At 37.3% G+C, this 26632-nt stretch overlaps 1 protein-coding gene across 4 annotated transcripts in view; it reads left to right on the top strand.

Moving 5' to 3' along the window:
* The window catches only part of LRCH2 (leucine rich repeats and calponin homology domain containing 2), a 110370-nt gene that overhangs the window by 31848 nt on the left and 51890 nt on the right, over positions 1–26632 (top strand). For 3 of the 4 annotated variants that reach the window (XM_045996313.1, XM_045996312.1, XM_045996311.1), the window contains exons 2-10: positions 7338–7482; positions 12958–13084; positions 15522–15627; positions 15711–15847; positions 20088–20221; positions 24652–24739; positions 25038–25149; positions 25332–25429; positions 25527–25585. In XM_045996313.1, the coding sequence (XP_045852269.1) occupies positions 7338–7482; positions 12958–13084; positions 15522–15627; positions 15711–15847; positions 20088–20221; positions 24652–24739; positions 25038–25149; positions 25332–25429; positions 25527–25585 (1006 nt within the window). Of the gene's footprint in view, positions 1–7337; positions 7483–12957; positions 13085–15521; positions 15628–15710; positions 15848–20087; positions 20222–24651; positions 24740–25037; positions 25150–25331; positions 25430–25526; positions 25586–26632 lie in introns of those variants that run through there. The other variant, XM_045996314.1, reaches the window with a different exon arrangement.

The following is a 26632-nucleotide window of genomic DNA, read 5'->3' as shown; positions in this document are numbered from 1 at the left end:
TAGTGGAACAGAATATTTGAAATTTGGGACACGAAGTCACAAAAGTATGTTGGAGGAGTCGAAAAGCACACATAGAACATGGGTTTTGAAGTAACACCTCAGTTTGGAACCCCGGTATTGTCAGTTAGTACTAGTTTTTAGCACTGGGCATACTATTCAATCTGTCTTTTTTTTTAGATTTTTATTTATTTGCCAGAGGGAGACACAGAGGGATGTATAGCTCAGTGGTAGAGCATTTGACTGCAGAGAGAGACACAGCGAGAGAGGGAACACAAGCTAGGGGAGTGGGAGAGGGAGAAGGCCTCCCACTGAGCAGGGAGCAAGATGTGGGGCTAGATCCCAGAACCCTGGGATCATGACCTGAGCTGAAGGCAGCCACCTAACATCTGAGCCACTCAGGCGCCCCTCAGTCTGTCTTTGATTCATATATATAATGTGGAATAATAGCTACCTCATAAGGGTGTTATGAGGATTAGACATAGTTATGCAAAGCCTGTAGCATTGTGATCTTGGCTTTTTGGTGTGTGTTGGGGGGACAGAGAGACAGAGAGAAATAGAAATAGTCACCCCAGTTCCACTTAAGTTATTGTTGTGAATTTAGAGTTCTCATTTCAAATTATTTCTCCACTTAACTGGCATGTTTCTTTAAAAAAAATTTTTTTTATTAAGTAAACTACTCCCAGTGTGGAGATTGAACTCACAACTCTGAGACGAAGAGTCGTATGCTCTACTGACTGAATCAGCCAGGTTCCTGCCCCTCATGTTTCCTTAAGCAGAAAAAAAATTTTTTTAAAAAGATTTTATTTATTCATTTGAGAGAGAGAAGGAGAGACAGAGCATAAGCAGCGGGAGAGGCAGAGGAAGGAGAAGCAGAGTCCCTGCTGAGCTGGGAGCCCAATGTTGGACTTGATCCCAGGACTCCAGGATCATGACCTGAGTTGAAGGCAGACACCTAACCACCTGAGTGACCCAGATGCCCCAAGCAGAAAATTCTATGACGATATCTCTGTTACTGATGATGTGTTCCAGCAACACACTTCCATTATTAGAAATTTTTCCAGAAGTAGAAATGTGTTATGTTTTCAAACATATTCTACAGTTTTTTTTAATAAGAGAGACTATAGCAATCTATATCATTAAATATCACCTAAAGAAGATTCATCATGCATTTTAGTTTAAGTTACAACAATTTGTGACAAAAACTGTACATTCTTTTGTACATGGAATAAAATAAAACTATAATTAGTATAATTAATATAGTGTAATAGTATAATTTCTGAAAGTCATTTTCTATACCTACCTTGGCTGAAATGCTATAGCGCCTGTGGGCCAGGAATTGCACTGGGTGGCATATGGACCCGTCTGTGGCTGCTGTGGCTGCAGGTTGGGAGGCAGCAAACAGATTTCCATTCCATCTGATTCCTCTCCTTCCTTTCCCTAGCGTCATTTGACATCCGATGCTCAAGAGTGATACAGAATGTAATTTAGATGAGATTATTTAAAAGGATCTCTTAACATCTTTAAAAGCCTTCTAGCAGTTTCACAAGGAGAGTTTTGAAGGAAGGCAGGAAACGGGACAGCATTCTGTCTGCTGTCGAGCTGTTGCCAATACTGCTTGAAATGATTTATAATTGAACCAAGACAAAAGAAAAATGATTCAGTGGTTATAAAGGTGCTTACTGACAAGGATACTAATTAATTGAGATATAAACTTACTACTTAAGAGAAAAAAATACACAGCTATTTAATTTAAAAAACTTTGCAGACATTCATTGATTCTGATAAATTGATTTTATGAGAAGTGTGTTAGTTTACTATGTCTGCTGTAGCAAATTACCACAAACTTGGTGGTTTAAAATAACAGAAGTTTAGGGATGCCTGTGTGGCTCAGTTGAAAGTGTCTACCTTTGGCTCAGATCATGATCCCAGGGTCCTGGAATCAAGTCCTGCATTGGGCTCCTTGCTCAGCAGGGAGCCTGCTTCTCCCTCTGCCTGCTGTTCCCCCTTCTTATGCTCTCTCTCCCTCTCTCTCTGACAAATAAATAAAAATCTCACAGGGCTAAAATCAAGTTTTGGCAGTGCTGTTTGCCCTCCAGAGGCTCTATGGGAGAATTTTTTCCTTGCCTTTTGCAGCATTTGGCAACTGTTGGCATTCTTGGCTGCATCACATTCCAGTGTCTCCTCCAACTTCACCATGGCTTTCTCCTCAGTGTGTCTGTCTAATCTCCCTCTGCCCTCCTCTTGTAAGAATTTGTGTGATAGCAGTTAGGACCCACCTAGATCATTCAGGATAATCTCAACACAAGATTCTTAATTATATTTGCACAGTTTTACCATATAAGCCAGTATTCACGGAAATTAGGACCTGATATCTTTGAGGGCCACCATTCAACTCACTTCAGGAAAATAAGCAACAAATTTTCGTTTTCTCTTTTTGTGTGTGTGGGAAAGGTGAAATGTCTTTATAATGGTCTTTTCCCAAGTCCTGCTTGTCTCCAAAGAAGGCAGGCATTAAGGCTATTGTGAAAAGAGTGTTTCCATAAAGAATAAATTAAGTTTGTTTTTTCATCTTTAGATGGAACTATATTATATACAATACCAATTTTGCATGTTTTCTTGAGTATAATATGTTACTAGTCCTATAATTCAGTTACCCTAGTGTACTTGTTAATTAAATGTTTTTAATGTAAAAATTTCTTTTTGGTTTAATTGTACATCACAAGATAAAAAAATTTAAGTTTAAATTTTATCTGTTATATCTATATAGAAGTTAATTTTCACTTTTTTGAAGGAAATATGAGATGCTGTTAGTGTGAGATATTTAAAGAAATTAAGATACAGAATGTTTTGTATTATTCCCTATCTTTCCGTGTTTGTATTCTTCTTTTGGCACTGTTATTCTGTTTACCTAGTTCTTAGAAAGGATGTTTATACAGATTTAAAATCTCAAAAATCCTAGAACAAGATTTCCTTAATTAAGGGCTTTATAATAGCTTTAATTTTGAGTTTATTATGCTTTATTTGATTTCACCCAGTTAAGTTAGAATAATAATTAATTGTAATTTTAAGTGGTGTTTACTAAGTAAATATATTAGCTCATCCAGAAAATAGTTTATTATTGCAAATTTAATTAAATTCCCTAAGGGAATTCATAATATTACTTGGTAATTTAACTAAATAATCTTTTTTTTAGAGGGGAAAGAACATAAAGCCTCACACAATATGTAAATTATTAAAATAATGTGTTCATAGTATTTAAATTATTTTATTAAAATCACTTTTTAAAAAATATTTATTTGACAGAGAGAAATCACAACTGCCTGCAATCTCTCTGCCTGCAGAGAGGCAGGCAGAGAGAGAGGAGGAAGCAGGCTTCCCGCGGCGCAGAGAGCCCGATGTGGAGCTCAATCCCAGGACCCTGAGATCATGACCTGAGCCGAAGGCAGAGGCTTTAACCCACTGAGCCACCCAGGCGCCCCAAAATCACTGTTATTAATACTGATATTTTGTCTTTTTTATATTGTTATATAAATTGTACACTCATTTTATTTCTTTTTGGGGGTACAGTTATGCATCACATCAACAATTAGTTTGTCTGCTGATAAAACAAACTAAGAGTAGGATTATGATTGGGTGCCTGAGTGGCTCAGTCGGTTGAGTGTCTGCCTTCTGCTCAGGTCATGATCCAGGAGTCCTGGGATTGAGTTCCACATCGGACTCCCTGCTTGGCAGGGAATCTGCTTCTCCCTCTGCCTACCGCTCTCCGTGCTTGTGCTCTCTCTCTCTCTCATTCTATCTCAAATAAATAAATAAAATCTTTAAAAAAAAAAAAAAGAATAGGATTATGGCTGCTTTTATCTTACAGCTGAACAAATAGTACTTTTGATTTTTTTTTTCCGTCAGTGCTTTAAACACTCTTTATATGGTTATTGTGCTTTCTTTTCACCATTATATTCAGTCTTCTCTGCTTGCTTTTTCCCCCTCGACTCAGCTTGTAGATACTGGCTGTCCCAATGGCCCATTCTTGAACTCTTTCCAACTCAGTACTATGTTAGGTGATATCTTCCATTTCCGTGATTTTATAGTACTAACCATATTCCCACAACTTTAAATTTTATATATCCATCCCAGACCTCATGTCAGAGATCTATAATCATCTGACTAATCCTTCCATTGACTCTCTTTCAGATATCTCACATTATACAAATAGATGATTGAATCTTTGATTCTAACTTCTGCTTCAAAAAACAAAATAAAACTCTCACCAGCAACAGCAACAAAAACAAAAATCTTGTTCAACCCCCACCTCTTTTATTAAATAACCTCTTACTTATCCAACATAGACAGTCACTTGCCCAATGTCTAAGTACTAATACAAAAATATATTTCAAATTCTATCTAATATTCTTAGACTCATTCTTGTGATCTTAATTTAAACTACCATCATCTATCTCTAGGACCACTTTATTATTTATGGGTCTATAATGCTAGCTATTATACAGAATAATGAACTGGGCTTAATTTTGATTTTAGGATTTCAGATTAATTGTAAACAGTAATTTTTCAACTCCTAGGATTCTGAAGTTACAAGCTTAAGAGGTAAAACCCTAAATGTAAAAGAAGCATCCTAAACTTAAAAAAAGAATGATTTAATTTTTCCTCCTCAGTAGAACTGCCTGATGTTTGGGTGTCCAGAGGAGGTAAGCCAGGATATTGAGAAACTTCTGTTTCAAGTTCAGATTTTGGTTTCTAGTAGTTCTGTCTGTCCTTTTATTTAGTCATTTAGAATCTTATGGTGGTGGGAAGACAAATCCAAATTAATTCTCAAATAATCATAACTAATGTTTTTTTGCCTATTATAAAATTCTATATTAGGTGAGTGTGTGTTTGCACTTACATAAACATATATTAATACATGTATATTAGTATTCTGAATAGGGAATTTACTATATTGCTAAGTAAATAGGTCTCATCCCTTAGGGTAAGGAAGTTAGAAATTGGTAGGAGGCTGTTCTTATGAGGGCAGAACACATGTTGAATGATGTATGGTGGGTTAATGTACACCATAGATGTTCTTCCTGACAGAGGTAAATAATCTTATTTTTTAACCAAATAGTATAATGAATTAATGTAAGCAAAATATATATCTATGATGAGGTAGCAGTGGTTCTCAACAGGTTGTAGGGGCATTTGAACCCCAGGGGACATTTTTTGGCTGTCATGATTAGAGGGTTTTAATGGCATCTGGTGGGTAATTGTTGGGGATGCTGCTAAATATCCTACAATACCCAGGATAGCCCTACACAACAAATCGTCATAGAGCATAAAATGACAATAGTGCTTCAGTTAAGAAACTCTTTTAGGATATTTTTTTCAACCTGCCACATACTTGTTGTCTTAAGTATTTTTCAAAATTTCATTTAACTAACCTTTAAAAGAGGTGTAAATGGTTATAATAATCACATGATTTTATTTTTGTGAAAACTGAAATGATTGGAAGTATATTTGTGTGTACTTGGAATAGTTTAAGAGAGGAAGGAATCGAGAATGAATACCAGGTTTCTGGCTTGCACAATTGAACAGGAAGATGTTGGTGACATTATCTGAGATAAGAGAAACAGATGTGTGGAAGAAGATTTTCAGTTCAGATCTTGCAGAATTTGCACAGACTTTGTACAATTTGAGGTGTCTGAGAGGTATCAAGAGAAATTGTGAAGATCAAAACATAGATGTTCAGACATAGCTTTAATTTGAAATCTGTTGATATGTAAATATAATTTAACCCTGGGATTGGATGAAATCACCCAGTAAAGTGTACATCTTAAGAAGGAAAGGGTACCTTGTCACAGCTCTTAGGAACAAACATCGACATTCACAGTACAGGGGAAAATCCAGCAAGAGACTAAGTAGCCAGAGAGATAATAAGTGATGCAGAAGTGTAGTCTCCCAAGCCAATTTCCAAGAAAGGAAATTCTTCCAGTTAGATGAGTCGTTATTTATACAGAGGCTGTTGTGACCTAGGTGGGCAGGAAGTGATTTGAAACCCAGTTACAGTGGGTTGAGAAATCCATGGTAAGTAAGAAATTTAGTTGTGTTGTAGGTTTATGTAAGTTTGGCTGTGAAGGAGGAAGAGGTAGAGGCGGATGTGGGATCTGGGAAGGACTTTTTGTGTTTTTGAAAAGATCAGAGAGAATTCCTCATTGGCATTTTAAAAGAAAAATTCTAGGGGTGCCTGGGTGGCTCAGTGGGTTAAGCCTCTGCCTTCGGCTCAGGTCATGATCTCAGGGTCCTGGGATCGAGCCCCGCATCGGGCTCTCTGCTCAGCAGAGAGCCTGCTTCCTCCTCTCTCTCTGCCTGCCTCTCTGCTTACTTGTGCTCTCTCTCTGTCAAATAAATAAATAAAATCTTAAAAAAAAAAAAAAAGATAAATTCTAGGGGCGCCTGGGTGGCTCAGTGGGTTAAAGCCTCTGCTTTCCGCTTGGGTCATGATCCCAAATTCCTGGGATCGAGCCCCACATCGGGTTCTCTGCTCAGCAGGGAGCCTGCTTCCTCCTCTCTCTCTCTGCCTGCCTCTCTGACTACTTGTAATCTCTGTCTATCAAATAAATAAATAGAATCTTAAAAAAAAAAGATAAATTCTAAAGATATCAAAGCATATGAAGTACAATTTGTTAATAAACAAGCATTTAATGAGGATATATATTTAAGGTTTTGTTTATTTACTTGAGAGTGTGAGCGAGAGGGAGCACAAGCTGGGGAAGGGGCAGGGCGCCAGATATGGGACTCTATCCCAGGATCCTAGGATTATGACCTGAGTGGAAGGCAGATGCTTAACTGACTAAACCATGCAGGTGCCCTAAATGAGTATATTTCTATATGACTTTTTTGCCTTCATGGTCATGGTGGATGATATTTTATAGTATGTATTTGCAAAAGATTTTATTTATTAGAGAAATAGAGAAAGAGAGAGAGCAGGGGAGGAGCAGAAAGAGAAGGATAAGCAGACTCTGACTTGATCTCAGGACCCTAAGATCACGACCCGAAATCAAGAGTTGGACACTTAACTGACTGGGCCACCCAGGTGCCCCAATATTTTATAATACTTTATGTACATATGTATGTACGTATGTAAACTCTATGCCAGATGTGGGGCTTGAACTCAGCAATACTGAGATCAAGAATCACACGCTCTACCAACTGAGCCTGCCAGGTGCCTCATATTTTATTATATTTTAGTTTCTTAGATGCTAAGTGATTCAGCAAGTATGAAAATAGTTCTCTTAATTATAATAGATAATGTATATGTTTGGCAGTCAAATATTACTTTTCTTTTTCAGATCTTTCAAGAAATCGCTTTACAGAAATTCCTTCCGATGTCTGGTTATTTGCACCTCTTGAGACGTTAAATTTATATCATAATTGCATCAAAACCATTCCTGAAGCCATTAAAAACCTGCAGATGTTAACATACCTTAACATTAGGTAAGGAAACATTTTTGGGGTAGATTTTGTTCTTTATTACAGTTCTAATCCTTTTTAGTAACAAAGGAGTGTGTTTGATTTGGCTATGTAACCTATATTTATCTCAACAGTATCTTATTTGTATTTGTTACAGCTTCACATTACTTTATAGGTGTTTGGTCTTGTTCTTGAGAGCAGTGCTTCTCATCCCAGCCTTTAATCTGCCCAGGAGTCACGTGGGGATTAAAACATCTGATTGCATAGCTCTGCAGTGGGGCCTGCATTTCTAACAAGCCCCCCTGGTAATGCCAGGCTGTATTTAGATCAGAAATATTTTACTGAAATCATAGCACCACGATGCAGATTTATTTATATGCATTTTCAGTTAAAGTGAAACATTATAAAGAAACAGTTCTTGAGCTATAGTGTTCACTCTGGTGAGTTCTCCTTACTACTTTAAGGATGGATAGGTTGGGTTGGGAGTGTTGGAATTTTAGGAAGTAGATGAAGGTGTTAATACTTAATAGATGCTTACTATGTGCCAGACAATGTTACAAATACCTTACCCATATTACCTCATCTCCTCTTCACAACAGCATTTTGAAAGAGGTACTATTTATTTATTTATTTTGAACGATTTTACTTATTTGAGGGGCGCCTGGGTGGCTCAGTTGTTAAGCTTCTGCCTTTGGCTCAGGTCATGATCCCAGGGTCTTGTGATCGAGGCCCGCCGCCCCCTCCCCCCCCCCCCCCCCCCCCGCCCATTGGGGAACCTGCTGCTTCTCCCTTTCCCTCTGCCTGCCGCTACTCCTGCTTATGCACTCTGCACTCTCTCTCTCTCTTTATCTTTGTCAAATAAATAAAGTCTTTTTTTTTTAAAGGACCACTTTCTTGTTTTTTTGTTTTGTTTTTCTTTAATTGTACGTGTTAATTTCTTCCCTCTCCTTAACAAAGTTACAATGTCTGAATTCCCATACAGGGAGGTGGTAAATATAATGTATATAAATAATAATGGTCCTTTCTCACTGTGATACATTAATCCTTCTATTTGTCTCCCTCAGTGGTGTCACCTGCCAGTACATACTCTTTTAACTGAATCTTTATACCTTAAAATGTGTGAATTCCTTTCATAGATATTAGTCATTTGGGTTGCTCTTTTCTCTAATTCTCTAATCTGCTTGGCCTGGCTTGGGAGAGGTTTTGAGGCAAGTGAGGTACTTTTAAGTTTTGTCTTTTTGTTTCACTTTGTTCTTTTATGGAAAAAAGTGATTTGTCAAAATTGTATTTCTATACTAATAGAAATGTATGGTTATCTTAAAATAGTTTTACTAAAACTTTCTCTGATTCCTGTTTTGATCTTTATTTATATATATATTTTTAAAAAGATTTACTTACTTATTTTTATGAGAGAGAGAGAGCGCGTACGTGAGTGCAAGGGGGTGGGGTAGAGGGAGAAGCAGACTTCCCCCTGAGCAGGGAGCCCAATGCTAGACTTGAACGCAGGACCCTGGGATCATGACTTGAGTAGTAGGCAGATGCTTAACCGACTGAGCCACCAGGCGCCCCATTTTGATCTTTAAAAGTTGTCTCCTGATATTTGTTTATAGTCACAAACGTTTTTGAACAAACTTTATTGAAATAACATAAGTCTTCATTTCGACTTCCTTTGTCTCTAAAATATGGCAAAAAAGTGAAAATTGATGACTTATTAGCTGTGTATAAAGAAATTCAATTTTGGAGAAAGCTGACTGCTAACTCAGTGAACCTGCTTCTTAAATAAGAAAATAGGCCAGTTTTTTAAAAAGTAAGCTCTAGGCCCAACCTGGTGCTTGAACTCATGACCCTGCAGATCAAAGGTCACACGTTCTACCGACTAAGCTAGCCATGTGCCCCCCAAAATAGGCCAATTTTTAATCTTTTTTTGGTATGAAGGAGATTAGAATGAATTTGTATGTGTCATTACTTTTCCCACTTTTTTTTTATTTTGGTGAAACTATCTTGAGAAACTTTTTTTTTTTTTTTTTTGACAGAGAGATCACAAGTAGGCAGAGAGGTAGGCAGAGAGAGAGCGGGAAGCAGGCTCCCTGCTGAGCAGAGAGCCCGATGTGGGACTCGATCACAAGACCCTGAGATCATGACCTGGGCGGAAGGCAGCAGCTTAACCCACTGAGCACCCAGGCGCCCCTCTTGAGAAACTTCTAAGATGGTTTTCAGCTCTCCCTTTCTGTATAATACTCCCTTGTGTGCTCTACATTGGCTACTTTCCCAAGGATCCTGTTTGATCCTGAAAGTGTCAAGAGTTGTAACAAGCACCTGACATTCTAGCAGCCTGGCCAGGATTGTGGCCTAGGGCCATTGTTTTGTTTTTGTTTTAAAGCCTGTGCCTTGTGATTAAAGCCAGTCTAGTGTTTCTGAATGTCCTCAGGTCTTGATGTTGTTCTTCCTTGGGGTAATACTAGGTTTTTTTTTTGCTGTGTGTGTTACACAAAATGCTGGGTACAGGTCTATAAATGCCACTTTGAGGGGCACCTGGGCAGCTCAGTTGGTTAACCGTCTGCCTTCTGCTCAGGTCATGATCCCAGGGTCCTGGGATCGAGCCCCACATCAGGCTCCGTGCTCAGCAAGAAGCCTGATTCTCTCTCTCCCTTTGCCTGCTGCTCCCCTTGCTTGTCCTCTCTCTGTCAAATAAATAAATAAATAAAATCTTTCTTTCTTTTTTTTTTTAAGATTTTATTTATTTATTTGACAGAGATCACAAGTAGGCAGAGAGGCAGGCAGAGAGATAGGGGGAAGCAGGCTCCCCACTGAGCAGAGAGCCCAATGCAGGACTTGATACCAGAACCCCGAGATCATGACCTGAGCCAAAGGCAGAGGCTTAACCCACTCAGCCACCCAGGCACCTCAAATAAAATCTTAAAAAAAAAAAAAAATGCCACTTTGAAAAGCAGGAAAAATAACTTATTTTTATGAATACTTAATAGTATGTAAATGTAATGGTATACTTTATATTTTTTGGTGGGACGATTATCTTAGTCTATTTGGGCTGCTATGACAGAATACCATGTATTGGGTGCCTTGCTCCCGAAGCAATCTACACATTAAATGCAATCCCTATCAAAATACTCCCAGCATTTTTCACAGAGCTAGACCAAACAGTCCTAAAATTTGTTCAGGACTACAAAAAATTCCATATAGCCAAAGCAATCCTGAAAAAGAAAAACAAAGCTAGAGACAGCATGATTCTGGACTTTAAGCTCTATTACAAAGCTTCAGTCATCAAGACAGCATGGTATTGGCAGAAAGACACATAGATCAATGGAACAATAGAAAACTCAGAAATGGACCCACAGTTGTATGTTGAACTGATCTTCAACAAATTGGGAAAGAATATCCAATGGAAAACAGTGTCTTCAACAAATAGTGTTGGGAAAACTGGACAGCAACATGCAGAAACTGGGCCACTTATACCATACACAAGAGACAGGAAACCACCAAAATCCTAGAGGAGAACACAGGCAGAAACCTCTTTGACCTTAGCCATTGCAACTTCTTACCATGTATTGGGTGCCTTATAAGCAACAGAAGCTTATTTTTCACGTTTTTGGAAGCTGAGACACAAGATCAAGTCACCAGCAGATTCCGTGTCTCATTGAGGACCTGCTTCCTGGTTCATAGGCAGCCATCTCCTAGCTGTCCTCACATGGTAGAGCAAGGGAGCTCTCTGAGGTATTTTTACACTTGATCTTAGCCAAAAGGCCAAGAAGTGATCTCTGAGGTATTTTTAACAAGGGCACTAAACCTGTTCATGGAGGCTCCACCATTATGACCTAATCATCCCCCAAAGCCCCCACTTGCAAATATCATCACATTGGGATTAGGTTTCCACATTATAAATTTGTGGGGGACACAAACATTGAGTCTACAGCAGGGGTCATTTGGTCACTCAGTATTGGTATATAAATTTGACCCACAGTAGGTTGAGGGTAAGGACCTCAGAGCCATATTGCCCAGATTAGAATCCTGGCTCTCTTATTTACAAGCTGTGTGACTTTGAGCCGTTTCCTTAATCTCTCGCTCTTTTTTTTTTCCATTTTATTTTTTAAATTTATTTTATTTATTTATTAACATATAATGTATTATTAGGCCCAGGGGTACAGGTCTGTGAATCGCCAGGTTTACACATGTCACAGCACTCATCATAACACATACCCTCCCCAATGTCCATAACCCAACCACCCTCTCCTTACCCCCCTGCCCCCAGCAACCCTCAGTGCTTAATCTCTTTTTGACTGATTCTTCCTTTGTAAAATGGGCATCATGATATGCTCTATTTTCCTAAAGTTGGTTGTTGTGACATTAGTGGAGTTAATTCATATGAGGTGCTCTGAACATGGCTTGACACATAGTAAACAATACATGTTAGTTGTTTTTATATTTAAGTGTATCCATAGAGAGAGGAATGTTTTATCGACTTGGAACTTGAGGTAAAGGTGTTAGTGGGCTGTTCTACTGTAAATCCATAAGAGAAGGGAGTGGAGGCCCTTGGGTGTTTCAGTCGTTGGCATCTGCCTTTGGCTCAGGTCATGATCCCAGGGTCCTGGGATCTAGGCCCACATCAGGCTCCCTGCTCGACGGGAAATCTGTTTCTCGTCTCCCCCTGCTTGTGTTCCCTCTCTGTGTCTCTCTCTGTCAAATAAAAAAATAAATAATCTTAAAAAAAAAAAAGAAAAGAAAAGAAAAATAAAAGGGAGTGGATTAGGGTTTCACATGTCTTTGAAGATGTAGTTCTTTTTTTTTTTTTTTTTTTTTTTTTTTTAGATTTTATTTATTTATTTGACAGAGAGAGAGAGATCACAAGTAGGCAGAGAGGCAGGCAGAGAGAGAGGAGGAAGCAGGCTCCCTGCAGAGCAGAGAGCCCGATGCAGGGCTCGATCCCAGGACCCTGAGATCATGACCTGAGCCGAAGGCAGCGGCTTAATCCACTGAGCCACCCAGGCGCCCCTGAAGATGTAGTTCTATTAAATTCTTTCATAGATTTGAACTCAGTGCATGCAAACTTATCCTTAGAATTTTCCTTTGTTAGAGGCATGGAGGTATTGAATGCAGTGAAATGATACCAGAGAACAAGGTTCTGACATTTTCTAACTCAGAAGACTGATTTTGCGTTTTGAGAACTGATGGTATGTAAGATAATATAGGTAACAATACAAGCTTTGCAAACTTTTGTGACTAGGCAAGTCCCTTAGCTAGTTTTACCCTTTGTTTTCTTATGTGTATAATAGAGATGATAATAATACTGCGTGTCTTACGGGGTTACTGTGAGTATTAAATGAGACAGTGCGTTTGAGGATTTTAGTGTGATATAGAGTAAGTGCTCATTAAATGATAGTCATTATCTGGTGAAAGCTTTTTCTCTTTTGAGGTGATTTATTCACCTCAACGTAATGTGAGAGATTTCAGACATATCCCATAATGAGACTTTCTTATTCTTTTCAGTCGAAATCTTTTATCAACATTGCCAAAATACCTATTTGACCTTCCCCTTAAAGTTTTGGTCATCAGTAATAATAAACTGGTATCCATTCCAGAAGAAATCGGGAAGTTAAAAGACTTAATGGAATTGGTGAGTAAAATAATTGTATTGATTGTGTATCTATAACACATGCCTTTATATTTTGGAAGATTGCTCTTTATGGAATTTCAGTCTAATTTTTTTCTTTAAGGAATAACTTTGTATACATTTATGTTCACCTTAGTAAAATTTTGAGATGCCATTGCTTATGTCTGATTTTAGCTCACAGCCACAATAAAAGCCTGGTTATTTTTAGTCCCAGTGAGTTGAAAGTTTTGCTTCTAAGTGTTAAGAAATGCTTTTCTTAAAGGTTTTACAGGGCTACTATGAAATCCTTAGAAAAGGGATAAAGGAAGAGAGTACAATGCCTGCAAACAATAGAATGAACAAAATAACTCTTCCTCTTCTATATTCTCCTGTGATTTTATAATACTTTGGGAACCAATGTAAGTGAAGAGAGGCCATTATATAGAATTCATTGTAGAAATATAGGAATAATTTAATTACCTTGAACAGAACATTTAAGGTATTAAAAGACATTGAACTTTGAGAGAAACATATCCTCAAAGCATTGACTTTTTCTCATCTTTCTGTTACTTCTGTAGGAGAACAAGGGCAGGTCACCCCAAGATGGGCTACTTTGGCATGATTATTTTGAGTTGAAAGCAGTCAAACCAACAGATTTATGAAAAGCTCTTTACCCATCCCCCCCTCCACGGCGGGGAGGCCCCCCCCAACTGCCTAAATTTACATTGGAAAGGAGTGCCTGTACTAGGAAAGGCTCTGTTAACGGAGATTCCTCTTTACCTATTTAACTTTACCTAAATTATTTGAATAATTGGGCACTGGTTTATTTTCCAAACATCACCTCTTTCCTTCCTGCTAATAATGGTCTTCCTCCCCTTTGTTTTCCCAGACTCCTACCCATCTCCTTAGCTCAGGATATCACATAAGCCTCTTGTTGCCTGTCTTTGGAATTTCATGGTTGTATGGATTCTCCGTACTCCGTACTTTGTATGGATTCTCTGTTTAAAAATTTCTAGTTCCTGCTCACATATCTCTTGAGTAAAAGCCTGAGTTATACCCTGCCCACCCACTTAGCTTAGCCCCCCCCCGCCCCACTTCCTTATGGTTACACTGAATTTCTTGCTGTTCTTTAGTACATATCAGTACATATTTTGCCTAAGAGTCCTTTAACATTTATTGTTCCTTATATTCCTTTCTTATATATTGGCATGGCTCATACTCTTAGCTCTGACAATACTGCTCAAATAACAACTTCTTCATGAGACAATCTGAATTGCTAATATCCCTCCCCATTACTGTTTGCTCTGCCATTCTCCTTTTCTCTTTCTTTTTCACAGCCTTTATCAACTGTCATATTATATAATCTACTGTCCTTGCTAAAATGTAATAAGCTCCATAAAGAGCTATGAGGGCAGGAATTTTTGTTGGCTTTATTTCAAGTTGTGTCCCTAGCACCTACATCTGGGCCTAGCAAATAGTTGGTATTCGATAAATGTTTGTCATTGAATGAAGATGCCTTAGATATAGATTGAAAGAAGTATGTAGGATATATTTTTTCTAATCATCTTAGCTCTATTGGGTTTTTCCTTACACAGCTTTAATATTCTTCTGAATTTACCCTCCTGCCTTTTTTATTTTTGATAGAACTGAATATATGTGCCATTCTTCTCCCTTCAAGCTAATATCATTTCCAGTGAAAGCTGGAAATTGGGGGGCAGTTGCAGTAGCATGTGAATTTCATTTGCAGTGTGTCTGGAGTGACTGCTGTGTGAGATCTTTTTGCAGATTTTTCTTAAAGAGGAGGAAGAGGAGAGCACAGTTAAGCTGTCTTTTAATATGGAAAAGTGGTATCCTTTATCTTTAAATCATGATTTGCATTTTAATTTAACCTTGAGACACTTCCCATTCAGATCTCCTAGAAAGTCTTTGGGTTATAATGTGGGCCAAAGAATTTTGAGCTTGTAACCCCTCATATTTTGAATCCTTTTGAGAAAGAGGTTTAAATTGATTCTGACCATAGTTTTTGGTTCTCCAGCTCATGTCTGTAAGTCCTTGACTCTCTCTGCTTTTGCGTAACAGAGTACTCAAAACTATTATAATTGACAGATTATCACAGTGATGGATAGTCGTTTTTGATTTTACCTCTGAATGAAGAGCACCTGGACGATCCTTATAGTTCTAGTTTTGCTTGGCAAGAGTGGTCTTTAATTGAGATTTTCAAAAGGCTGAATTATGTAGTACTAAGTTATAACTTCACAGTGTTGCACAGAAAAATTTGATAACTGTGCTAAATTGACTTCATGATGTAATATAAATAGAAATCTGCCAGATAATCCATTTTTAGAGAAACAATATTTCAGGTAACTTTTGCTAGCTCCATTAGCTATGTGCTTTACTTTTAAAATGGAAATAGGTATTTCTCAGTTAGTTTGTTATAATTTTATTTCTTTATTTTCCTTAGGATATCAGCTGCAATGAGATTCAGGTCCTTCCCCAACAAATGGGGAAATTACATTCACTTAGAGAGCTAAATATAAGAAGAAATAATCTTCATGTGTTGCCAGATGGTAAGATGCTCATTATTTTTACTGAAATGAATAAGAGAGTAACTGTGTCAAATTTAATTTAATTATCTTTCATTTCTGAACAGAATTAGGAGATCTTCCCTTAGTCAAGCTGGATTTCTCTTGTAATAAAGTGACCGAAATCCCAGTTTGTTACAGGAAGCTGCATCATTTACAAGTAATGATTTTGGATAACAATCCATTGCAAGTACCACCAGCACAGGTTTGTAAGAAAAAAAATACTTGTTTCTTCTCTTTTTATTCATAATTATGCATCAAATTGATAAATCAAAAAGCATCAAAATTAGAAGTCAGTTTATTGTTGAGGCTTTATTATCTAAGGGAGCTTTTCTGAGAAGTGACTCTTGCACTTTGGTAGGAGTTTTAGCTTACCTTCTAGAGAAGAGGGTTTTGAAAACCCAGATCCGGGGTGCCTGGGTGGTTCAGTGGTTTAAAGCCTCTGCCTTCAGCTCCAGTCCTGATTCCAGGATCCTGGGATCAAGCCCCGCATTGGGCTCTCTGCTCAGCAGGGAGCCTGCTTCCTCCTCTCTCTCTGCCTGCCTCTCTGTCTACTTGTAATCTCTGTCAAATAAATAAATAAAATCTTAAAAAAAAAAAAAGTTAAAAAAAAAAAGAAAACCCAGATCCATAATTCTGTCAGTGTTCTTTTAAGAACAGACTGTGTAGTCTCTCTACCTCTGCCCAACTCAGGTATGTGTCTACTTGACATTTGTTGTACAATTGATTGTAACAAATACTTAGCACTCATAGATGGAATCCTAACAGAAAGAAGATATGAGTGGAAAAGTATTAATTCAGCCTTTGAGTTGGAGGATTAAATCCACCTGAAGTCCACTGAAATGACAGTAGAAGAATATACTAAGCTACAAACCCATAAGGCCAATGAATGAGAGAGAAGAGGGCTGCAGAGGAGAGATGGCAACAGAATTTTGGAAAATGGAAGACAGATGATATAGCAGAAATTAGGGTCTTACACTCCCACAAGAGAATCTAACCAAGGAGGCACACGACAGTGAAATGCCAACCCCTTCTCTGCTTCCAAGCTATGTTTCCTCAGTCAGGGTTTGCATCCAGAAGAAGGGTTACCTTTTTCTTTCTACAAAGGTGCATTCCACTCATTCCAAAGGAGTTGCTTTTTCTAATTCAAATAAAGGCTGGCTGGGGTGCTGGTAGTAGCTGGCTGAGCAGACCAGGAAAACTGAAGCTTGGATCTGCTATGGGAGAAGGCAAGAAGAAGGAGGTTGATTCACTTGTAAAACCTGGGAATGGTTTGCATGTTGGAGGAAAACATATAACTGAATAGAAAGAAGAAAGACTGAAAATATGAAGGTCTGTAGAATGTCTAAGGCAGTGCTATCCAGCAAAACTTCCTGAATTATAGGAATGTTCTATAATTTGTGCTGTCTGATACCATTGGTTCTTGCCGCATGTGGCTTTTGAGTACTTGAAATATGGCTTATGCGACTAAGGAACCAAAATTTAAATGTAATCTTATTTTGATTAATTTAAAATTAAGTAGCTTTGGGACGCCTGGGTGGCTCAGTGGGTTAAGCCTCTGCCTTCGGTTCAGGTCTCAGGGTCCTAGGATTGAGCCCAGCATCGGGCTCTCTGCTCAGCAGCGATCCTGTTTCCCCCCCTCACTCTGCCTGCCTCTCTGCCTACTTGTGATCTCTCTCTGTCAAATAAATAAATAAAATCTTTAAAAAATAAAATAAAATAAAGTAGCTTCACGTGACTAGTGGCTACCATATTGGACATGACAAGTCTAAGATTTACATCCTCAGATTGTTGCCTTTAGCTCTGCAGTGACGTAACTAGCCCTCACTTGCCTTAGCAGAAGCCTGTTTTTTATTTGGTAGTAGAATAGTCAGTTAGAGTCTCTCACATTCTCTCCCTTGGCTCAGCAGCCAAAGGACTATTGCTTCTTGCCTCAGCAGATTATATTATTGGTCATAATACTGTAAATACTAAATTTTGATTTAATGAGAAACTGTGACATAGTTAAAATAATAGCAAAGATACATCTAGTGCTTATTGTGTTTCAGGTGCCATTGAAATGCTTTACATGCATTAATTTAATTCTTATAGTAACCCTATAAAAGTTACTATCATTATTCCTCATTTTATGTATGAGGAAACAGGCATCAAAGTTAAGGGACTTATTTAGTGCCACATAGCTAGCATGTGGTACAGATGGTTTCAAACCAAGGCAGTCTGATTCAAGTCCACGCTCTAACAACTATGCTATGCTTCTGAAGGAGGAAGCAAATTGATAGGGATTGAAGATGGGATGATGGTATGGTGTTGATGATACGTGATTAGTGGTGGCAGTGGTAATGTAAGAAATCTAAGTCTTCATTTTTCTTAGACCTCAATAAATAAGATCTATAATTAAAAAAATTGAACAGTAGAACCATGTTACTGGTACATATAAAGGTAAGTATCAGGAAACGAACTAAAAGTTGATGTGTGGGGACTAGGTCTTGGAGATAGAAAGGGGTGGATTAATTTTTTGTTTCCAGTTTTAGAATTCTCTTTGATTTTAAAACTTTGTACATGAATTACTACAATAAGAAATTTATGAAAGGGGGCACCTGAGTGGCTCAGTCAGTTAAGAATGTGACTTCAGCCCAGGTCATATCTCAGGGTCCTGGGATTGAGCCGTGCATAGGGCTCCCTGCTCAGTTAGGGGCCTGCTTGTCCCTCTCCCTCTCCCCCTGCTTTTGCGCGTGTGCTCTCTCTCTCTCAAATAAATTTTAAAAAATTTACAGAAGAAAAGAATTCACCAGTATTTAATTTGATAATGAAGATTATTTTTTGGTTTATACAGATAGTGGGATATATCTTAATTCACAATATATTTATATTCTAATAGCTCAGAAGTTTTTCCTTTTAAATGAAATTTTTCAGTGGTCAGGTCAGATTTGGTATCTATTACAATTATCTAAGAAACATTCTTCCTTTATACCAGGAATGATAATTACCTTTAAATTTACTTTTCTTTTCTTTTTTTTAAAGATTTTATTTATTTATTTGACAGACAGAAATCACAAGTAGGCAGAGCGGCAGCAGAGAGAGAGGAGGAAGCAGGCTCGCTGCTGAGCAGAGAGCACGACGCGGGGCTTGATTCAAGGACCCTGAGATCATGACCCGAGCCGAAGGCAGAGGCTTTAACCCACTGAGCCACCCAGGCGGCCCTAAATTTATTTTTCTTAAGACTGTTTTGTTTCTTACTGTTTTCTTTTTCTTTTTTTTTTTTTTTTAAGATTTTTTTTATTTGACAGAGAGATGTAGCAAGAGAGGGAACACAAGCAGGGGGAGTGGGAGAAGGAGAAGCAGGCCTCCTGCTTGTGAGGACGGAGCCCAGTGCGGGGCTCCATCCCAGGACCCTGGGATCATGACCCAAGCCGAAGGCAGACATCTAATGACTGAGCCACCCAGGCGCCCCTCTTACTGCTTTCTTTGTTGATTATTTTTGCATATATTTGTAGGTTATGTAGGCCCATAAAACTAAACATTTTTGATTATAGTTTTCTTTTTTTTTTTAAGATTTTATTTATTTGACAGAGAGAGAGTTAGAGAGGGAGCACAAGCATGGGGAGTGAGAGAGGGAGAAGCAGGCTCCCTGAGTGGGGATCCTGATGTGGGGCTTGATCCTAGGGCCCTAGTATCATGACCAGAGCCAAAGGCAGATGCTTAACAGCTGAGCCACCCAGGTGCCCCATCTTCCAGTGTTTAGACCAAACAACTTAGTGGTTCTGAAAGATTACTTTTTTTTTTTAAGATTTTTAAAAAAATTTATTTGAGAGAGAGCACGAGAGAGAGCAGGGGCAGGGGGAGGGGCAGAGGGAGGGGCAGAGGGAGATGGAGAACCAGACTCCCCACTGAGCAGGGAGCCTGAGGATGCCAAAGATGCCAAGGATCCCGGGCTCTAGGCTCTATCCACGACCCGGTGATCCAGGACCCCGGGGTCACAGCATAAGCTGAAGGCAATGCTCAACTGACTGAGCCACCCAGGTGCTCCTGATAAGACTACCTTAAGGAATTACATGGGTTTTTTTTTTTCTTGTTCTCATCAGTGCAATGAATATATTTCTTCTCACTTTTTTCTAATAAAAGCTACTTTTATGAGTTATAGATTTTATATTATTTGGTTGTTTGTATATTGTACTTTTAACAAGAAAACTTTAGTGACACACAGAAAAATTAGCTTATTTTTTTCTGGTAAAAATAGAAACAGTGAAAGAATTTTAGTTGGTATCCTTGTCAAATGTTTTCATTAAGTGTCAGCCGTAGAAATTATTCAAATATGTGAAGTGTCTATTATGATTGTGATGTCTCACCATAATTTCAGGTTATTAAAATATATAAATAAGTTGGTAGGTAAAACTTATATTTGGACCTTTATAATTAAATCTAGTTTCTCAATTATTTATTGACAGATATGTTTAAAGGGTAAAGTTCACATATTTAAATACTTAAATATCCAAGCATGTTGCAGAATGGATAAGAAACCAGATTCTCTGGATCTTCCATCATTAAGTAAAAGAATGCCCTCCCAGCCTCTCACAGACAGGTAATGTAATATTCTTACAATCTCTTTTCATGATTAGAATCTTCTCTGTATGTAAAAAATATTTAGTAACCTTGAGTGCACCGAATATATTTAGGTTCATTGGCCCAGTGTTAAAATCAATAATTGACTGATGTGAAATCTCACCATCATAGAATGAACCTCTGTGATACTAGAATAAATTTGGGATTTTCTCAAAATATTAATTAGTACTAATATTTTAGTAGTAAAATGTAAATGTTTGACATTATAGTACAGAAACACTAATTTCTCAGGACTCGACAACTCTTAATGTACTACTATTATCACTTTATTGTACCAACCAGTATTGTACTAACTAGCAGAATTTGACTTTGAACTGTGGTTAGTGGAAGAGCAAGACATTTTGGGGTACCTTTCTTCTTCATATTCTTTATTCTTTATGTCTAGTGTCTAGATCAAAGGTGATTTATCATTGATATTCTGTATGATATGAAAATTTCCTCCTGAGATTTTGAAATGGTAGATTTGACTATCTGTTTTTAATTATCTTTTGGAGATATAAGTTGGTCTGAAAGATTTCATGGAAACATAATTCTGTCCATTAGTATGGAAAATAATTTGGAATGAGACTACAGAAAAGAAGACTGTACTCTTCCCTAAAATGTTTAAAGACTTGTTATTTTATTTGTGCCAAAATTTAGACTAACTGGAATGGCAGTATTTTAAGTACTATTCTTGAATTCCCGAATAGGACATTTTCTTGAATGTTTCTGTTGCCTAAGTAGAATTAAATATCTAACCATTATATTTAACTCCTAAAGATTAATTTGTTTAATATTATGAATGATAATAGATCAAACAATTCTACAAAAACTAGACTTTATTCATAGTCTAATCTATTAAATTGCTTTATATTTATTTAAAGCTGAATTTACTTTAGTAATGGCATTCATTGTACTAGTCATTTATTTATTTTACAAATAACAGTTGGGAAAAAAAAAAACCAGTATCAGACGATTGCCTACTGGTAGGTTCAGGGTATGTTTTGTTGAATGATATACACCTTGGTGTTGGCCCTCATGGAGTCCACAGTATAGTGGAGGAGTCAGTCAGCAAAGCAAATAAATCAGATAGTCATACACACTTAAATTTCAAATTGTGTCAAGTGCTGTGAAGGAAAGGAACCTATTTCAGGAGGGTGGTCAGGGAGTGTCGCTTTGGGAAGGTGAGGTTTTAAGTCAAGACCTGAAAGGAGAAAAGGTAGCTGTGTAAAGATGAAGGAGAAGAGCATTTCAGGCAAAAGAATGACGTGTTAAGGCCTTAAGTTAGGAAGAAACTTGGTGTGTTAAAGAAACTGAAAGTTCAGCATGATTGGAGCAGAGTGGCTGAAGGGTCCAGATATACAAGTTGATTTTGGAGAAATAGTCAGGGCTCAAGTCATATGGGTGCTCTGGAACTGTGGTAAGGAGTTTGAATTTTACTTGTAGTACAACGGTAAGTTGGTGGACAGTTATAGGCAGGGGAATGATCCGATTTATGTTTTTAAATGGAAGTATTTTGGCTCTTGAAAGGAGAATAGATTGGAAATAAACAAAAGCAGAAGCACAGAGTCTAGTTGAGTTTTGAAGTACTTCCAAGACATCAAGGGGTCTTAAACAGTGTGACTATAGTAGTGATAAAAAGGAGTGGACTGGACTGAGGCATATTTTGGAGATGCTCTCCAGCAATGATATCCAATAGAAATGTAATATAAGCTATATATGTAGTTTTACATTTTCTTATAATCCATTAAAAAAAAAGTAAAAATGAAACAGATGAAATTAATTTTAATAGTATGTTATTTAGGGATGCCTGGGTGGCCCAGTCAGTTAAGCATTTGCCTTCAGCTCAGTTCATGATCCCAAGGTCCTGGGATCGAGTCCCACATCCCGCATTGGGTTCCGTGCTTAGTGGGGAGCTGCTTCTCCTTCTCTCTCTGCCTGCTGCTCCCCCTGCTTGTGCTCTCTCTCTGACAAATAAATAAATAAGATCCTTAAAAAAGTAATGTTATTTAACCCAGTATATTCAAAATATCATTACAATTTATATATCTTATAAAATATTAGTAAGGTACTTCATTTTTTTTTTCTATTACATCATTTAAATCTGGTGTGTATTTTATAGCACATTTCAATTTAGACTAGCCACATTTCAAGTGCTCAGTAACTATATATGATGGCTAGTGGCTACTATATAGAATAGTGCAGGTTAATAGAGCCTTCCATACCTTGACTATTTTGTAAATTCTTATTCTACTTAGGTAAGCCTTATAGTAGTTAAGCATATCAACTTTTGGAATTAGACATAAATGCCCATGAAATCCTTCTCCAGCTCTTGGTAACTTTATGTCCTTGTGTCATAATGTCTTTAGTCCTTAGTTGTCTTATACGTAAAAGGGAAAATAACCATATGGATGCTATCAGGATTAAATTAAATAATGTATCTAGAGTACTTAACACAATGCTTTACCAAAACAATTCCTCAACAAATAGCTTATTACTATCATTGTTAACTATTACAAATACACATATATTTTAGTATAGTACATGGATATATTATTGTGCAGTGGTGTCAGATGGATTTTGCCTCTAATCATGGTTTAACTTCTTAATTCCACTGTAGACTGTGTAAATTATTTAATCTTTCTGAGCCTGTTTATTTAAAGTGTTAACAATACCCACTTCATAAGCTTGTTGTGAGAATTAAATGTGTGTGTGGCAACTAGTTCAAGAAATGATATTCAGTAAATGTTACATTTTTTCAGGGCCCCTGGGTGTCTCAGTCGGTTGAGCATCTGCCTTTGGCCAGGTCATGATCCCAGAGTCCTGGGATGAGCCCTGCATCGGGTTCCGTGATCAGCAGGAAACCTGCTTCTCCATTTCCCACTCCCCCATTCCCCCCATAAAGTTAAGCTTCATTATCCTCACTTGTAAAAAGAAATAATGCTTAAATTGTAGAGTGTAAGGATTATAAATAAGATATGATGTGTACCTGGCACATTAGCTAATACAGTGTAGACACTCAGTAAATGCCAGCAAGTATTGCCTCTCTTTATCCTTCAAGACTAAGCTTAAATGCCACATTCTTGGGTGAGACCTTTCCTAAACTTATCAAGAATTGATTTCTCTTTTCTCATAGCACTTTATATTTGCCCTTGTCATAGTCTTCAAAATATATATATACATACTTCCTCTCTGGGCTGTGAGCCCTTTGAGGTCAAACATTTTTTAATTCATCTCATTTCAAGCATTCAGCATAGTGCCTGACACTTACTTGGTAGTTGCTTACCTGAGTTTATTGATACACTCCTGGAATGTGTGCATATCAATATTTGGGGAAGAAATATAGCATAGTGATAAAGATCAGGGACTTTAGTGTTAGATTCTTGGGATCAAATTTAAACTGCCATTCATAAATTGCGGGTCATTGGGTAACTTGTTCAATGCGCCCTGGCCTGTTTCCTCACCTGCAAAAAGAAAACACCAACATGCTAGAATTTAAACAAGACATTTATGAGGTATCACCTTTAAAGCATTTAGCCTAATTCCTGGCACATAAAAAATGGTCTGTATAGAATGTATGCAAGTTTGCATGTATGTAAATTGCAAAGTAAAGTGAAAAATACTTTGCAGCCTGGGTGGCATACTGTTGTGTAATTCAGAAATTTGCAAGGATAGCTCTATCCTCTCACCAAAACAATTGCTTATTCAGTCCTTTGCTGACTTTCTTTTTCTCTCTCTTTTTTTTTCATTTTCTCTTAATTTTCAGATAGGCATTATTTATAAACCTAAAGGTTATTTTTAGAGCTAATGAAGAAACTATGAATTGAAGTTAAAAAATATTTCAACGTTCTATGGTGAAAGGTATTAAAACAGAGAAATAGAAAGCTCTTTCATTAAGGTTATTTTCTAGCAGGACTCTGCTTTTCTGATTCTCTCAGGAGAAGTAATAGGTATTATTAACAGTTGACACTTTACAGATTTTATTTAATTTTTTTTTCGAGAGGGCATGTGCATGCACACACAGGTGCTGGATGGGGGAAGGAGCAGAGGCAGAGGGAGAGAGAGGGGGGAAGGAATCTAAAGCAGACTCCCTGCTGAGCATGGAACCTGATGTAGGGGTGGATCCCACAAGCCTGAGATCCTGACCTGAGCTAAAACCAAGTCAGACACTTAACTGACTGAGCCACCCATATGCCCTAACAATTGACACTTTACAACAGAGCACATGCCGGGAAAATATTACATGAGGTATATAAGCAAAATATTTTATAGGAAGATTTCTGATATTTTCCCTTAAGGATCTTAGACATCAAGAGAGTATATTCTGTATTACCTAGGGAAATTTTAGGTTAAGTGTGTATTTATTTAAGAAGAAAACCCTAATTGTCCTTAGAATTTCTATTTCCATAGTATGGAAGACTTTTATCCAAATAAAAATCATGGCCCTGACTCTGGAATTGGAAGTGATAATGGAGAGAAACGATTATCTACAACAGAAGTGAGTCTTTTCTATTGCTGATCTATTTTATTTTAAAAATTTGTTAGAGTTTTGAAGTATGTAGACACTTGGACACACTTGATTTACTTTGCTTAAAAAATATCATTATTACATTTTATGACTTCAGATGAAAAAAGGACATGCACATTTTTAGAAGCAGAGCAGTAAATCTTACCATAATATTTTTTTGGTTTGAGAACTGGAGATGTAAAGCAGATATTCTATTATGCGGTAAGACAACTTAATCCTCTTCTATGTTTAAAATGCCTCATTTGTACTTTGTGCTTATTCCTTTCAGCCATCAGATGATGACACAATAAGCCTTCACTCTCAAGTCTCAGAATCAAATAGAGAGCAGACGTCAAGAAATGACAGTCACTCAATAGGAAGTAAACCTGATTCTCAGAAAGGTAATTCATATGGTACCTGCTATTTTTATTTCATGTATATTGCTCTTATTAAAAATGCATTTTAAAAATTTTAGAATCTTCAGCCAGTTCTTGTATTGAAAAAACTATTATTCTAAACAATACAGTATGAAAGTACACTGTTTACTATTTATATTTTCTAACAAATATTAATCTGTAATTAGACCAAGAGGTGTATGATTTTATTGACCCCAACACAGAAGATGTAGCAGTTCCTGAACAAGGAGATGCACATACTGGATCATATGTCTCTTTCCTTAAGGTAAAGAAAACTTTGAACAAATACTAATAACATACTTTCCTTGATCTCATGAAAGTATACCACATAGATTTAAAATTATAACTTTCTTTTATATAAGGGGAAAGAAAAAGGTCCTGAGAAATCTCAGAAAAATGAAGAATTGGGAGATGAAAAAAGGTAAGCATATAGGAATTCTCAAATTGAAATGTTACTTATACATGAAATATTTGTTAGGTATTCCTACTTGGGAGTACTTTGAAAAAATTTAATATTTGGCTCATTTACCAGTTCAGATAGTTAATTTATAACTACTTCATTCGTCTGCATTCCTCAATTAAACTGAAAATTATAGTAAGCAATTAAGCTGAGTGTAGTATATACATTACCCCTGCCTCCCAGAAGTATAATTCTCCTATTATTATTACCGAGGAGGACTGTATTTTCACATACATTGCTTCATTTGAGCTCTTTAGCAACTCTTTGAAATAGGTGATTTTTTTTTTTTTTTGCATCATTTAGTCAATAAGGAAACAGACCTGCAGTTTCAAGTGTCTGGAACTCAGGTCTTCCAACTCTTGGTCTAATACACTTTCCATTTCATCAGGCTGGTTATAGTAATTTTATGGGTATTTATCTCTGTATTTTATTAAAATCATTCCACTTTGGATCTTTTCTGTATCATTTATCTTATGAAATGCTGGAATATGACTTGCCATATTTAGTCACTCCTTAAAGTTGCTTCGTAGCTGTAGGAAGGAAAGAAGGATCATTTGTTAAATACCTGCCATGTACCAGGATCTGTGCTATGTGCTTTCCCATGTTTCTTATTTATTTTTATTAAAAAAAAATTTTTTTTTTTACAGTTAAAAATTTTTTTTTTTAGCAGTCTGTACACCCAACATGGGGCTGGTACTCATGACCCTGAGATCAAGAGTCATATGCTCTTCCAACTGAGCCAGCCAGATGCCCTTCATGTTTCTTATTTAATCTTTACTAAATCCTGCAGGGTTGATACTATTTCTATTTTTTTTTTTTAAGATTTTATTTATTGACTTGAGAGAGTTAGAGAGCATGAGAGGTGAGAGGGTCAGGAGAAGCAGACTCCCTGCCGAGCAGGGAGCCTGATGCGGGACTCGATCCCAGGACTCCAGGATCATGACCTGAGCCGAAGGCAGTCGCTTAACCAACTGAGCCACCCAGGTGCCCCAATACTATTTCTATTTT

This window comes from Meles meles, chromosome X (genome assembly GCF_922984935.1).
Source record: "Meles meles chromosome X, mMelMel3.1 paternal haplotype, whole genome shotgun sequence".
Classification (NCBI taxonomy): domain Eukaryota; kingdom Metazoa; phylum Chordata; class Mammalia; order Carnivora; family Mustelidae; genus Meles; species Meles meles.
Note: the sequence above shows the minus strand (reverse complement) of the source record. Positions and strands in the feature narration are given on the sequence as shown.